This window comes from Chelonoidis abingdonii, chromosome 8 (assembly GCF_003597395.2).
Source record: "Chelonoidis abingdonii isolate Lonesome George chromosome 8, CheloAbing_2.0, whole genome shotgun sequence".
In the NCBI taxonomy this organism is placed as follows: domain Eukaryota; kingdom Metazoa; phylum Chordata; order Testudines; family Testudinidae; genus Chelonoidis; species Chelonoidis abingdonii.
In genome coordinates this window covers 43,708,625-43,724,426 of record NC_133776.1, presented here as the reverse complement: position 1 = coordinate 43,724,426, position 15,802 = coordinate 43,708,625, and the positions used below count along the sequence as shown (strand labels likewise).

Sequence of the window (15,802 nt, the reverse complement as noted above, 5' to 3'; positions counted from 1 at the left end):
GGATATTAAAGGCAAATTGTAATTTTAAACAACAGTGTCTTGCAGTCTGGAAAACTGTCATTAAGATTCAATAATTAACCTTAAGTCTACCTCTGTGTAATATATTGACAGTCTTATGTATGGAATAGTGCCAGCATCTGTTGGATACTTGGGGAACTGCAGGCATTGGTTGATTTGGAGTGTATTAGTTGAGTATATGAATTTATGTAGTCCTAATCCAGTGATCCCCAAACTTTTTACTGTGTGCCCCTCCTTACTCGTCTGTGTTCCCCCCTCCCTCCCAGAGCTGGGGCCAGCAACCGGGGCCCTGAGCACAGGGCTGGGGGCCAGGAGCCAAGCTGGGTGGTGCTCCCTCCCGACTCCCCATTGGAGCTGGCCCAGTCCCCAGCTGTGCCCCCCGAACGTTCCTCCATGCCCCCTCCACAGGGAGTGCACTCCAGTTTGGGGACCTCTGTCCTAATTTGTCATGCAGGAAGATAATCATTTTCCACCCAAAAGTATTTTGATCTCTTCATTATGATGCTTGTAACAGAGTGCTGGCCAGGAGACCTGGCCAGGCCCCCGTTAGCCCCAGCTCCCATTAAGGGGAATTGATTGGAGCTGGCAGGATGTGGCTCATTGCCGGGCTAAAGAAGAAACACCTGTGGGTTTTATGGGCCAGGGGGCTGTATAAAGCTCACAGGAAGGAAGCAGAAAGGGAGGAGCCTTAGGCTGGAGTTCCCAGCTAGCTGCAGAAGCTAGCTGTCCCCCAAGGGGCTACCTGGGCTGAAATAAACTGTATATACAAGGTGGTGGGAACAAACACTGAAAATAAAAGGGCACTGGTGTTTGTACAGAGAGGTCTCCGGTTGGTTTTTGAGAAGAGCGGTGAACCGCGCTGCTACAATGCTGAACAGGCAATTTTGTCTGAATTGGGAGAATGGACTGCAATGCAATTTATTCCTGTTACCTCTGCTATGGTGTTTGGGCAGGGGGGGTGGGGGGTAATATTACAGTTTATTTTTTAAGTAAAAAGTTATTTAAACTATTGAATGGAGACGGTAAAAAGCTGGGTATATTTGTTGGTGTAGGTTGTGGGATACCTGGTGTAAAATGCAGATGGGGTCATAAGGCCGTAAGTTTTTTATTATAAATTTGTGTAAAGGAATGTGTTACACAATAGAGAATCAGATAATTAAACAAATGACTTCTGTAAAATAGGGGTAATACACTGCTACCGCAAAGGGGTATTATGAAGACAAACGTATTAAAGATAAGACTCTCACGTACTGCAGCAATGGAGGCCATGTAGTACACAAGACCCCAGCACGACATGAAACCCCAGACCCTACCTGTAACAACAGCCGGTATATTTGTTCTGTGATTTCCTGAATGCTAGGATGAAGGATTTTATCTTCTGTGTAGTTGGGAGCAGCAAATACATCTTCATTTAAGGGACCACTGTAAAAATTATCATACCCAAAATATTCCAAATGCATGTAAAACACAACCTAAATTAATCTTTCATATATATTAAATAGGCTCTTGTTCCTATTCTATTGCATCTAAAAAACTTTCAATCTGATAAAATGTGCAACCTTACTCTGAACATGGCTTCTCCATTCTGAAGTAACTCTTGACAATATTGGAAAAACCTGCAGCACTTACAAATTTATTGTTAAAAGCATTTAATGTATTATAATATACATTTATAATCACAAAACCCAAATACCAAGATTAAAAGAAAGCAGTCTGAGTTTGTCATTTTTGTACAGCTCTCTTACACTAATTTAAAAAGAGTTGCTTTGCAAACTTGAACCCCTACCCTCAATAATTAATATGAGAATCTAATAACTTGTCTACTTACGTCCTAACTTTGTGTCTTCCAATTATAAACGAGACTTTTCGGCTCCAAGGATTAATGAAACTAGACCAGCTGGTGTCCATAGTTATGTATTCCCCATTTCTAGTGCAAAACCTGATTGGTGAATAGTCAAAAGGCTGTCCACCATATTGAAGTACTATAATGCAAGTTTTAGAAAAATGTCAGTTTTATAGTCACACGTGAAAATTATATTTAATATGCTTTTATTCAATTTTTACAATAATTTCACAACAAAAAATTTGAATATGTATACATATATTGGCAGACAAAGTTTATCCAGTAATTTATCTGGGTAATTTCACATAAAAAGGGGAAATTACAAGTGTTTGGCCACCAGAGGGAACTGACCTGCACTGTATATATTTAAATTTATAGAAATTAATATTATAATCTTTGCTCATACCAACATCTACAAACACATTTTAATGAAAAGAAATCAGACTATTTGCAATGCTGAATTTTGTTCTCCAACATAAAATTCTTCACTAGGTAAGAAGACCTAAATATATATATTTTTATAAATGCATTTTAGATGTAAAAACAAGATTTTAAAACTTGATGCCATCACAGCAACACTAACTCCACCAAGAAAAATGTCCCCAGAAAAAATTACTGAAAAATTATTCCATTTTCAAAATTTATGCAAAAGAGTTGACACTGACCAAGAGGCTCATATTTTCTTTCCTGTCAGTTCATTAATCAAAGAAAAAAGGATCATTCAAAAATGACTACGTATATGAGTGTGATCTTGAGACAATTATCTTTCTGATAAATGGCTAACATATTTACTTATTATGGCCATTTTGTCTCCAACAGTCAGACTGTACCCTAAGGAAAAAGAACTTGAGTAATAATTCTCCCATTTTGTTGTTGACTAGTGTTAAATGTTCAGTTGTAAACCAAATGAAAACGTATAGTTTTGTTTTTCTTTGTTTTCAAAACAAATAATCAGAAAATTGACTAATTCTATACAACCTACCAGCTTGTCTCCCCTTTAGTTCCTTGAAAGTTTTAAGGTCCCTGAATTCTAACCTGTATTTTGTAAAGTTCTTAGAAAAATCTACCTTATTTGTCAACGTAAAAGATAACATACTTTTTTTGTGAACTGCTAACATTAGAGGTCTGTCACTTGGGTGAAGATGCGATAAAACAGGGGTTCCTATTAAGTCCTGAGGTAGGTATCCCAAAAGAGGTACAGCTCTGAAAAAAAAGAAAAGAAAGTCAAGTGGAATAAATGCACACAAAATCTTACTTTGAAATATTTCATTTAAAACTCTCTTTTCTAAGCTTTAGTTTTTTATTTTTTAAATTAAAAAAACTATGTGGAATTGAATTGGGGAAGCGTTAGTATCAGTTCCATAGTAACATGCGACAACCCTTTGGCGAAGATTGCATTCATTTTTATAGCACTTATTTATGGCACCAGTTACCAGAGTACCTGAGCACCTCCATAACATTCATGGATATTAAGGAGTTTATTCTCACAAAACCCCTCTGAAATAGGGAGGTATCCTCAATCTACAGATTTGGAGCTGAGACAGAGAGGTCATACCAGATGTCTGTGGCAAAACCAGGAACTGATCTCCTGAACCCAAGTCTGGTGCCTTAACTAGAAATCCATTCTTCCTCTCAGATTTAATTTTCTGAAGAGTTGACACAGTCAGCCCAGTAGTTCAGGTATTTAAAAGGAATTAAGGAAGACTTAAAACGTTAGGAGCTAGTCTAAAATTTTATTAGATCTCCGTAACTTACCAATGACTTTGTTCCAATGAAGAAAGCCTTTAGGTTAATGCAACAAAAACTCATTCACAGACTAGTTAAAATATGCATATTAGGGAGATTTTCGAAGAACAGCTGGCAACTAGGTGCCTAATTCCCATATGTGCCTTGAAAAACATCTTAGCACTACTCACACCATTCCTACTTATGCCAAAGAAGTTGATGGATTAGAAGTTATTTGCAAGATACAAACAACTACCTTTGTAGACATCAAAAGTTGACATTTGGAATTTCAGATATCTGTATTTTTGTCAGAGACAAAGTGCCTGACAAGCAGAGAATAAACTCCAGGGAAGCATGATCCTTGCTCCCATGGAGCCTAGAGGCATTACAGGAAAGGCACTGCTTTTAGCAGTGCACTTCTGACAGTCCACAAGAGAACTTCCCTTCAACATAGACTCATAAACTCAAGGACTAGAAGGGACCTCGAGAGGTCATCGAGTCCAGTCCCCTGCCCTCATGGCAGGACCAAATACTGTCTAGACTATCCCCGACAGACATTTATCTAACCTACTCTTAAATATCTCCAGAGATGGAGATTCCACAACCTCCCTAGGCAATTTATTCCAGTGTCCAACCACCCTGACAGTTAGGAACTTTTTCCTAATGTCCAACCTAAATCTCCCTTGCTGCAGTTTACGCCCATTGCTTCTTGTTCTATCATTAGAGGCTAAGGTGAACAAGTTTTCTCCCTCCTCCTGATGACACCCTTTTAGATACCTGAAAACTGCTATCATGTCCCCTCTCAGTCTTCTCTTTTCCAAACTAAATAAACCCAATTCTTTCAGCCTTCCTTCATAGGTCATGTTCTCAAGACCTTTAATCATTCTTGTTGCTCTTCTCTGGACCCTCTCCAATTTCTCCACATCTTTCTTGAAATGCGGTGCCCAGAACTGGACACAGTACTCCAGTTGAGGCCTAACCAGCGCAGAGTAGAGCGGAAGAATGACTTCTCGTGTCTTGTTTACAACACACCTGTTAATGCATCCCAGAATCACGTTTGCTTTTTTTGCAACAGTATCACACTGTTGACTCATATTTAGCTTGTGGTCCACTATGACCCCTAGATCTCTTTCTGCCATACTCCTTCCTAGACAGTCTCTTCCCATTCTGTATGTGTGAAACTGATTGTTCCTTCCTAAGTGGAGCACTTTGCATTTGTCTTTATTGAACTTCATCCGGTTTACCTCAGACCATTTCTCCAATTTGTCCAGATCATTTTGAATTTTGACCCTGTCCTCCAAAGCAGTTGCAATCCCTCCCAGTTTCGTATCGTCTGCAAACTTAATAAGCATACTTTCTATGCCAACATCTAAGTCGTTGATGAAGATATTGAACAGAGCCGTTCCCAAAACAGACCCCTGCGGAACCCCACTTGTTATATGTTTCCAGTAGGATTGGGAGCCATTCATAATTACTCTCTGAGTATGGGTATCCAGCCAGTTATGCACCCACCTTATAGTAGCCCCATCTAAATTGTATTTGCCTAGTTTATCGATAAGGACATGTTCGGTCAGAGTTTCCAAAAGCATGAAGTTCACTTCCTTGGGGTAGGGGATGGAGCATACAGACAGACCTCAACTATTCCCAAATCTCAGCATTCATTTAAGAACAGGTCTGTAGCTGCTGTGCCACAAAGAAAACACAAAAACATGACCTGAGCATAACTGATGAAGCAATGTCTTCCTGAGTCTGCAGACAGCCTGAAATAATAACCTCTCAGGAGGTGAACTGCCTGCTCATTTTAAATAAGCATCCTAATTATGACAGTTAACACTGTGGATATTTAAAGTACTTCAAGACTACAGGCACATAAGGAAAGGAAATGTATTATGAAGCTCTATACAATCTACTCTCAATGACTTCTCCTTTTGGGTAGATTTCAATATCACATGACCAGGTTGAAAGAGATAGGGTGAAACTGGTTTCATTTTCCTGAAAATAGGCAGGTGGAGGACAGAGGGGAGAGACACTCAGCTAGCTTTCAAATAAAAAAAATCTAGCAAACACTATGTTAGGTGGTATGTTGGAGTGCACCACCTGCCCTACTAATTTTAGCAACTTGAACTCTTATCACTAATTTAGTTATGAAGGAAGATGCACGTTTAGTTACCACTAAGCAAGAAGTCATCAGGCATGAATTTTTAATCTGAATTTCAATATGCACATTAACAAATAATTGTCAAGTACATTCTACCTACCAGAACTGTTAGTTCAGTATCATTATCTATTTCCATATACAATATTTGCTCCATGAGCTGATTAACAGCATTTCTAAAAATTGAATGGATTATTAGAAGCTAAGGTTATTACGAAAAATTACTTTGATTCAAATGTGTATATTGTTAATAGAAAGTATGAAGTATTAAGGAAACAGAATATGTATGGACACACACACACACACTCTCTCTCTCTAAATTGTAACACTTATGTAACTGGTAGGAGACGTTCATTATACACTACCAACCTTTACTGTGAGTTGAAGATTTTATGCAGGAATTTTATTAGACTCAAGAGAAGCACATATTAGTCAGTGTATTCAGGTTCATATTTAAAGATAACACGGCTATTGAGCATCATGAAGTTGTTAACAACAGACATATGGTAGGAATGACAGTTAATTACAGTATCACAGGGTAGCCGTGTTAGTCTGTATCCACAAAATGCATCCTCCATGCAGCTGAGGAAGTGAGGTTTTTTTTACCCACGAAAGCTTATGCCCAAATAAATCTGTTAGTCTTTAAGGTGCCACCAGACTTCTAGTTAATTACAGGAAATTGTCTACTTTTTACCCAACATATTGAATATGCAGATCTATTGCATAATTAAGACTGGTCATCATGTAAGCTTTATTTACCTTGTGCAAGCCTGTTCATAGTTTCAGTGTCACATTATGACCAACTCTCAGTTGACAGCAGGATCTCTATTATAAATATTTAATTCTATACTCTTAAAAACTGAAGCTCTAAAGTTGAGGTACTGTTTTACATATTCTACTTAACCCCTGACAGACTGTGAAAATATACTGCATACACATGCATGTCCTCCTAAACCTTCATCTCACTTGCAGTTTGGAAAATGCCAGTGGTCATAAAAGTAATACAGTTCCACTAAAATTAATAAAAATGTATTAACTGTGGGCTGCGGAACTTATTCTAACAATCTTAAAACCATACTAAGTTTGTGGTGCTGCAGCAGCAGCAGCCCTACTCTGCTCTACAATGTAGAGAGCCAGAGTTCAAAAATGTCCATTGGTTAAAACAGGAGTGACGACCTCAGCGCATCAGCCAGGAAGGAGGGGGGAGCGCTGTACCCACAGCCAAGGAAATAAGAGGAAGATCTTCTTCCTGTAGTCACTCCCACTCCTTTTAAATTTAACTACTGGAAATGCACTTTTGAAAAGGCTCTTCTTGAAGAGGTAACATCATGAGTCCAGCTCTTTTCCCAGACTTAGGCTCACAGGCACAGTTTCTGGTTTCTGATTTTCCCTGGGGGTACTTAACCCTCAATCAGCCCCAGGCCCCACCTCAACGCTACCCCTTCTACCAAGACTCCATCCCACCTCTTCCCTCCCCCTCCCTTAAGTGTACCCCATCCCTGCTCCTTTCCCTCCCTCCCAGCAGGTGAGAGGCACGGGGGGGGGGGGGGGAGGCTGGCTGTCAGTGGGTGCTAAAGACCCGCTAATTTTTTCCATAGGTGCTCCAGCCCTGAAGCACCCATGAAATCGGCACCTATACTCACAGATACCAGGGAGCTGGCAAATTTAGGAATGGCAAGCACACAGATGTGTCTCAGATTTCAGTTAAAATGGCAACCATGCCAAAAAAATCCAAGAAGTCCAAATGGGAATAAACATGTGTACACTCTGTGGAGGAGGAATTTGAGGAAAACAGAAGGGCCAACTGACATCAAAAACTATGTAACAAAACCCCTTTCTCCTGCACGTACCTGCTCATAAAGTCAAATTAGACTCACTTCTGCACCTTAAAGGTGGTGATAACATGTAAATAGAAGTCCCCCAAAGTAGCTAAGGCTTGTCTGCTTCATATTTTATAAGATCCACAAACCAGAATACTACATAGGGTGACCAGATGTCCTGATTTTATAGGGACCGTCCCGACTTTTAGGTCTTTCTCTTATACAGGCTCCTATTACTTCCCACACCCTCAAGCTGTATCCCAAAAAATTATATTAGGTAGCTTCTCCAGAAAAGTATATCATCTTGTCCAACAGAGATTTTTCTCCCACAGACCATCTCAGCAGAAAGGTCAGGACTCCCCTCTGTAAAACAGACTTTTTATAAGCAACTCTTTCATCTATGTGTTTGTCAGAGACACTATAGCATAATGTGACAAAGTCTGTGGACAGCACTTAACACTGCTGACCAAACTAAGTTCAAACCCAAAATAATTTGCAGCAGTAGTTCAAAACCAGAGTGCTTTGAGATGAGACTATTGACTAAACTGAATCAATATAACTTTGCAGCTAAGTCAGTCAAAGACAAAGTGAATAAATACAGCTTGTGAAACCACAGCACTGGTGTTGCAATGACAGCTACCATGTAAGACAAAATTTTAGTAAATCTAAGCTCTTACAAACAGAGCTACCTAAAATCTGAGCTCTCAGAAACAGAGCTATTAACCAGGAATGTAAATTGCATTGTTATGCACTACCGGTTTGTCTGCACAATAGTACTGGAAAAATCAGTTCTTATAAGTAAAAGGTATTTATTAAAATATGGGAAGTGGTTATTGTAGCAACTGTAAGTATAAAGGGAAAGGTGTTACGTAACCAAAATAAAAATAAATAAATAGTGAATAACTAAAGTATATTAATTATATTTGAAGTCCTTTATATTCACATTAAATTCTCTAAATTATGTGATAGGTAAATGCTGTGACCTTTGCACAAACTCCTGCTTTGTATCTGTGATGGAGAATGCAAGCCTAGCAAAAACTGAGATACCTTTACATTTTGTTAATTTCTGAAATACTATCTCTGCAACGTTCAAAAAAAAATATAGTCTTGTATCCACACATCCAGTCTGTGTAATGTATGGGGTCCGTATAATGGTTAAAATGTAAGATATAATGTAAGTTTCAATATGGCCATATATGCCCCCACATAAATCAGATGCAATCTGTAAAAATGCTATCTGTAAAAAACATGTCAAAGAAAATACATAAGAAAGATGTACTAGGTAAAGTGATAAAGGGAAAAATTGTGAAATGCCACCCAGTTAGGTATAAATACAATAGGGATAAGCATAGAATTTTGAGACAGTTTGATCACTGCAACTGCTGTTTTCCACAGGGGCTGGTAATATATGTTCTTTTCCTTTCTGTATTAAACTCTAATAATCTGATTAATAAATTGATTACGCCTAGTTATTGGACATATCATTATTAGTTTATATTGTACATATAACATGCAAGTCTCGCTCCAGTTAAAGAGATTTACTTAGTCTCCACCATAGTTGCTAATGTTTCATGTGTGCTATATATTTTTCAGATAAAGCCATAACCTCCAATCTGGGGGCCTGATGCCTTACTTGGCTTCACCCCTGGAATGTGGATAATTACTCTAAGCAGATTCTACATTCTTCAAATTTCACCAGTTCAACTTTTCATACTGCTCAGACCATACTGCTCTGGTTTTTTCAGAACCAGACATAGCAGAAACACAACTGTAGAGATCTCAATTTAAATGGCAACAAATGCTGCAACACAGGGAAAAATCATCTGATTCCTCTGTAGCGTTTGTCTCCAAGGACTCAGTAAAACTATAAAAGAGAATGCATTGCTATCTAATTGGATAGTGCGTGTCCACTGTGTAACTATGCCAGCAGGGAATGCATGTGACATACAGCTACTTATTAACTAAATTGAGTCAAAGAATTAAAGTTAGAGAACATTTTAATAAGTAATGTTTTATAGTTTTAAAAGCGCTCTTCTGCAGAGACAACATCCAGCGTCACCCCATGTCAGCATAGATTATTAGAGAAACTGATTACTAGCAGGCAGTCTAATAGCTGGCAAATATGTTTTCCATTTTCAACTGCAATGAAAATCACTTAAAGATTAGCTATTAACAAAATCCATAGTGTGAATTCACATTATAATAGAAATCAGGTTGCTTAAAGTTTGGGGATTTTTTGTTTTTATTTTTCTTGGTTAAAATGCATTATTTTAAGAACAAGAGAGACATAGAACGTGTGTGTGTGTGTATATGTCACAAAATACATACATACATAATATATTTGACAGTAATGAGAGATATCAGCTTGTTTCCTAAAATGTGGAAGTTAGTTAAGTGCTAAAACTGCTGTGTAACTATTGGATATTTTGTGGAGGACATATAAATAAAAACTGCCCGTCCCAAAAAAATAGTAGTTTCAGTTATTCACCTTTCATCTATATCCTGGAACAAACAACTTGGTGTGTGTGTAGTTGTAAAAATTCTCTTGTCAGGAGGAATTCTGGGTGCTACAAGGAGAGAGAGAGAAAAAAAAAAGGGGAAAATAGCTTGACAGCACTTTTCATATGCATACATTGTTTTAGAGTACCTGGATCCTTCTGTCAACATGGAATAAGTTTTAACCCAACAGACAGCAGTTTTCAATGTTACTAATTTGCTCACATCCACTTGTACCCTCCTAATGACAACAGAGTGCAGTCCTGATCACCTATATATTATAGTTTATAGTAATATTTTATCTCCAAGACGAATGTATTGGATACAAAATCAAAATTGTTTTGTTTCTTGATATCTGGGGTTCACTCCTTCGGTGTGGCTGAGCTTCACCTCACAGAGGACCCAAGAGGGTAGCGAGACCAAAGATGATGTACACTGCTTTAATATGCCACGGCCTGATCCTGGGTCTAGTTTGGCTCCCAACACAAGTGAGGATAACCTCAAAGCTAGTATTATTTTCACCCACTTGCAATCACCTGAAGGGACCACTGTGGCATCTGGGAACTGCCAGACTGCAGCTGCACTCTGGCAATGGACCCAAAAAGCCTGATATACTAGGGACTACAAGAGGGAGCAAAAAGCAAGATATTCTAACTTTACATCACACCCAGGGATTCTTCTACACTGGGAAATCTTCAAGTATCTGACTATACCAGCTGGTTTGTGTTGGCGTGCTGGTACAATCAGATGCAGCAGGGACCAGGATCTGACCTTTGATGCTAGTGTGATTTGTTTCAAGCAGAATGGCTCTTACAAGCAGAATAAGATTCATAACATGCCTATAGAAAATGTCTACCCAAGACGACTATTTTCATTTCACGATGGTTTCTGACTTGACTCAAGCTTAACAGTTACACATTACAGTTCTGATGTTGCTTTTAAGACCATTGTGATTAAAATGAGAAGTATGTGACTGAAGTTATGGCAACACTATCAAGATTCATTTTATGTTTTGCCATACTAGTATTTCAGAAAAAACATCTAGGCCAGAGTGGGCAAACTTTTTGGGCTAAGGGCCACATAGAGTTTCCAAAATTGTATGGAGGGCTGGTTAGGGGAGGCAGTGCCTCCCCAAACAGCCAGGCGTGGCCCGGTCCCTGCCCCATATCCGACTCTCCCTGCTTCTAACCCCCTGATGGCCCCCCCAGGACTCCTGCCCCATCCAACCCCTCCTGTCCTCTGCCCCATCCATCCCTCCCTGTCCCCTGACCACCCCGACTGCCCCCTGCTGCCCCATCCAACCCCTCCTCTCATTCCTGACTCTCCCATCCCCTCCCCACCTGGGATCCCTGCCCCATCCATCCCTTCCTGTCTCCTGACCACCCTGACTGCCCCCTGCTGCCCCATCCAACCCCTCCTCTCATTCCTGACTACACTCCCCCCCCAGATCCCTGCCCGATCCAACCACCCCTTCTCCCTGACCGCCCCTGGAGCCCCTGTCTAACAGCCCCCTGCCACTCCATTCAACCTCCCCTTCCCCTTCCTGACTGCCCCCCAGGACTCCTGTCCTCCAGGCCAGGAGCTAGGGGCCGGTCAGGAGGGTCCCATGAGCTGGATGTAACCTGCAGGCCATAGTTTGCCCACCTCTGATTTAGGCCTACATTTTAAGTCAGGTGCACACCTGCCTTATGATTACACATACCCAATGTACAAGTAAATCCTTATTTGGGCACCAGCACACTTGCGCATTTACAGGCATTCCATAGCACAAAGGGTTCTGTGGTCCCTCTGTAAAGAGACAAATCTCACCCTGTGTGAATAAGCATTCTCATGCAAGATGCGTGCAAAGGTGTTTCTCTTAACCATAATTAGAAAAACTGATATTCCAATTTGCAATTATTTTCTCTGCTGTTTATGTTCCTTTTTAAGAACAATGTTGATGTCATCTTCCTCTCCCCATCCCAATCCACTGCAGGCAATTGAGAATACATATTAAGGATGAAATCCTGACACTAATGAAGTCAATGGCAAGATTCCCATTTGACTTCAGTGGGGCCAGGATTCCACCCAAGGACTCCAAATGAGCTTCAGCAAATACCTCAACTGCTCCATTTATATTTATATGTTATATTTTTAAAATAATCATGACTTGGCTGTGAATGCCCTATATTGGTGTTCAAAAGGGCTGTGAAAGATTTCTGTTTGTGGTTTGAATATCTTTTCCCTTAAATACTCATGTTTATAACATGAGAGATGTGGGGCAACCCTGATCTAGTTAGCTCAAGACAGTTCTTACCAGACAGTCATTTTTCTTATATTACATGCAATTTCATAAAGCAGCTGAATGTTAATTTTAATAATGCAGATCTTTTGGTTTTCACAGCTAAAAATCACTGCATCTTAGTGTTATTACCTTCATAGCCAGAGTGCACCTTTTCTGCAAGCAACACACAGCAAAGCTGATCTTCTGCATTCTCAGTATCTTGTATTTTGATAAGGTAAGGAGTCATACGAAATGGGTGGTAGAAGACATATTCATGTTCTTTTCCTGCACTAATAATGAAAAGAAAGGACTAAATAATTATTTGTTTTGCACAGAATTTAGTCTACAGTGAGGTCTTCAGTGCAACAGCTCATGGACAGAATTTTCAAAAGTGCTTAAGAGACCTGGGCATCCAACTCCCTTAAGAGCTGAGAAAAATCCCATCCCATAGTCTTCTTGGAGAGTACCTAGAGGGAGACCCAATCCTGACCGGGGCCTTTGAACATTAACTGTAATGAGAGTAAATTATTCTGTCATCTTATATAAAAACCTGAACATTCTACTTTTTGTAATGGTGTTCACATTAACAACGAGGAGTCTGGTGGCACCTTAAAGACTAACAGATTTATTTGGGCATAAGGACACAGTCAGAGGACCCAACCACACCATCAGGGGCTCCTTCACCTGCACATCTACTAATGTGACATACGCCATCATGTGCCAGCAATGCCCCTCTGCCATGTACGTTGGCCAAACCTGACAGTCTCTACGTAAAAGAATAAATGGACACAAATCAGACATCAGGAATGGTAACATACAAAAGCCAGTAGGGGAACACTTAAATCTGTTATTGAATGTCCCGGGAGATTGAAAAGTAGCCATTCTTCAACCAAAAAAAACTTCAAAAACACACTTCAAAGAGAAACTGCAGAGCTACAATTCATTTGCTAATTTAAACCATTAATTTGGGCTTGAATAGGGACTGGGAGTGTCTGACTCACTACAAAAGCAAATTTTCCCTCTCCTGGTATTGACACCTCCTCATCAATAATTGGGAGTGGACCACATCCACCTTGATTGAATTGGCCTTGTTAACACTGGTTCTCCACTTGTAAGGCAACTCCTTTCTTTTCACGTGTCAGTATATTTATGCCTGCACCTGTAATTTTCACTCTATGCATCTGAAGAAATGGTTTGTTTGTTTGTTTTTTACCCACGAAAGCTTATGCCCAAATAAATATGTTTGTCTTTAAAGTGCCACCAGACTCTTTGTCGTTTTTGTGAATACAGACTAACATGGCTACCTCTCTGATATTTGGTGTTCACATTAAATCATGTGAACACCATTCATTTTGAACAAGGTCACTCTTTAATAACTTAATAATCTTTCTCTTGCCTTAATCCTAGTCTTTCCTTCAAAAAGGAATTAATTTTATATTTACATAGTGGTTGTATGCTCATATGACCTTTACTTAGTAAAATCCCCACAAAATCTCTAGTACTCAAAGTAGTTTTTCTAAAGTTCATAGCTATAGTATAACAAAAGTTTTATTTGTGTACTTTTGAAGTATTATCAGAGACAAAAATGACTGAGCTCTTTGGGGAATATTTTAGTTGACATATGGAACTATCTTGCTATGATAAATGTTAACAAATTTCTATTCCTCATGCTTGAGGAGACGAGCTAGAGAAAGGGAACCCTCTAAAGGCTCAAAGAACCTCTAAGGCAAATAAAAATATACAAATTTATTATATTCTGTGCTTGAAAACATTTAAGTAATGGAAAACTTCTTATCTTTTAATAGCCCCTCCCTAAATACCATCTCTACTAATTCTCACTACAGGGTTGCTTCCATTTTATGCAGACCAGGTGTGTACTTTTGTGGTGGTGAACAATCCAACTGCCAGAAGAATTCTTACACTGTTATAATAAACTTACAAGAGAACAGTTCTTAAAGCTAACGTTAATTATGGTACAAAGAAATCTGACCACCAGCCTTGCAGTGGATCCCACAGTGTCCAGTTTTGAAGATTAATAATTATAGATATACTAGAGTGGAACAGAATAGCAGAGTTGGCTTTTGGAGACAAGGAATTAGTTAAGAAATTTTCCAGTCACTCAGCATTACTGATCACCAGAGAAAAGTGAAATAGTGAGGGAAAGAAAAAAAATGTAGGCTGCAAAAAGAATAAGTCCCTGCCCTGCCACCTAACAAGGTGAGTTACTTTGGGACCAACTCTGTGGCTGAAGCATGCATCAGAGATGCCTGGAAATAAATATTGCACTGCCCTGTGAATGTAGAAATGGAGGCCCGAATTTCTCTCCTGTACATCTTTCTAAGGGATATTGAGGCTCTCTCTGCTCAAGACTTGCTACTTATGTGGTGGAATGGAAGAGAATCCCTACTAAAACTGGTTTAATTTATGCCTTGTACAGATCAGTAATACAGCATCTGCTACATCTGGAAGTGGAGGACTGAAGACTTTCCTCAGTGAGACAGAAGGAAATACAATATGATTTTTCTGATGGTTTGGATCTGGTTCTTTTGATGTAAAACAACCAGCCGCTTGACAGCTCACGTGTTCTATAATTTCTCTTATGGATGCACTGAATTCCAACATGAGTAGGAGAATCACAGATCCTAAGAGTTTTTTTTATTTTAAATAATAAATAAAATTAATAATAAAGAAATTCACTCCAAAAAAATGAATGCTAGAGACATTCCTGAGAACAATGTTATGTTGATTAATAAATACTACATGGTTCTTCCATGAAAATGATTTTGACCAGAAATATATTTCAATACAGGAATCAGGACTCTACAGAGAGAAATGGCCTTGGAGGGTAGGGCCAGACAGTTCCTATTGCACAAGACTTAGCTTCCACAGGAGGAATGGTGTGTTTAGGTTGTTTGGCCAGCTTGTCAATCCTTCCAGGATCTACTGACATGAGTGTCTGAAATTAGTGAAGATGACACGCTCAGCTTCAGAACCCCTCCTAAATCTGAAACTTCGATGTTCTGATAACTAGATCTTAGAGTGAGAAGCCATCTTATAGAAAATGTATAATGGATTCTGAGGATCTCACTTTATTTCTCCTGCATGAAAACTATCTTTAAGAGCTGGAATAAAATTCACAATGCTGGATTTCCTTGAGGAAAGCAAAGTCTGAAACATACAACTCTAATGTTTCAACTAAAGAGGTCGAGATCCAGAAAAGCCCTTTCCTGTTAGTCATAGTCAAATTTTTCGCTCTCCAACAGCAATAGTTCTCCAGTCCTTGGGAAACAAGGAGCTATAAGGCCTCCTAAATTTCTTTTTGTGACACTTACCTGTTTAAGATATCTTAGATTTTTGCTGGTTTCCTGGGGCTTTTACTCAGCTCCTTTTCCATTTTGGTTCATGAAAGAAACATTCACTTTGTGCTCTTAAAGAGAAAGTGTCCTATGTCTGGGGACCCCAGTCTGAAGGAAGGAGTCTAG

General features: G+C 39.3%; 1 protein-coding gene across 8 annotated transcripts in view; it reads right to left on the bottom strand.

The window, feature by feature from the left end:
- Positions 1 to 15,802, bottom strand: part of PER2 (period circadian regulator 2) — a 98,719-nt gene that overhangs the window by 27,437 nt on the left and 55,480 nt on the right. For all 8 annotated transcript variants that reach the window (XM_075068555.1, XM_075068561.1, XM_075068554.1 and 5 more), the window contains 5 exons: positions 12,471 to 12,610; positions 10,050 to 10,128; positions 2,958 to 3,064; positions 1,847 to 2,000; positions 1,332 to 1,440 (listed from right to left, as the gene is read on the bottom strand). In XM_075068555.1, coding sequence (XP_074924656.1) covers positions 1,332 to 1,440; positions 1,847 to 2,000; positions 2,958 to 3,064; positions 10,050 to 10,128; positions 12,471 to 12,610 — 589 coding nt within the window. The remainder of the gene's footprint in view (positions 1 to 1,331; positions 1,441 to 1,846; positions 2,001 to 2,957; positions 3,065 to 10,049; positions 10,129 to 12,470; positions 12,611 to 15,802) is intronic.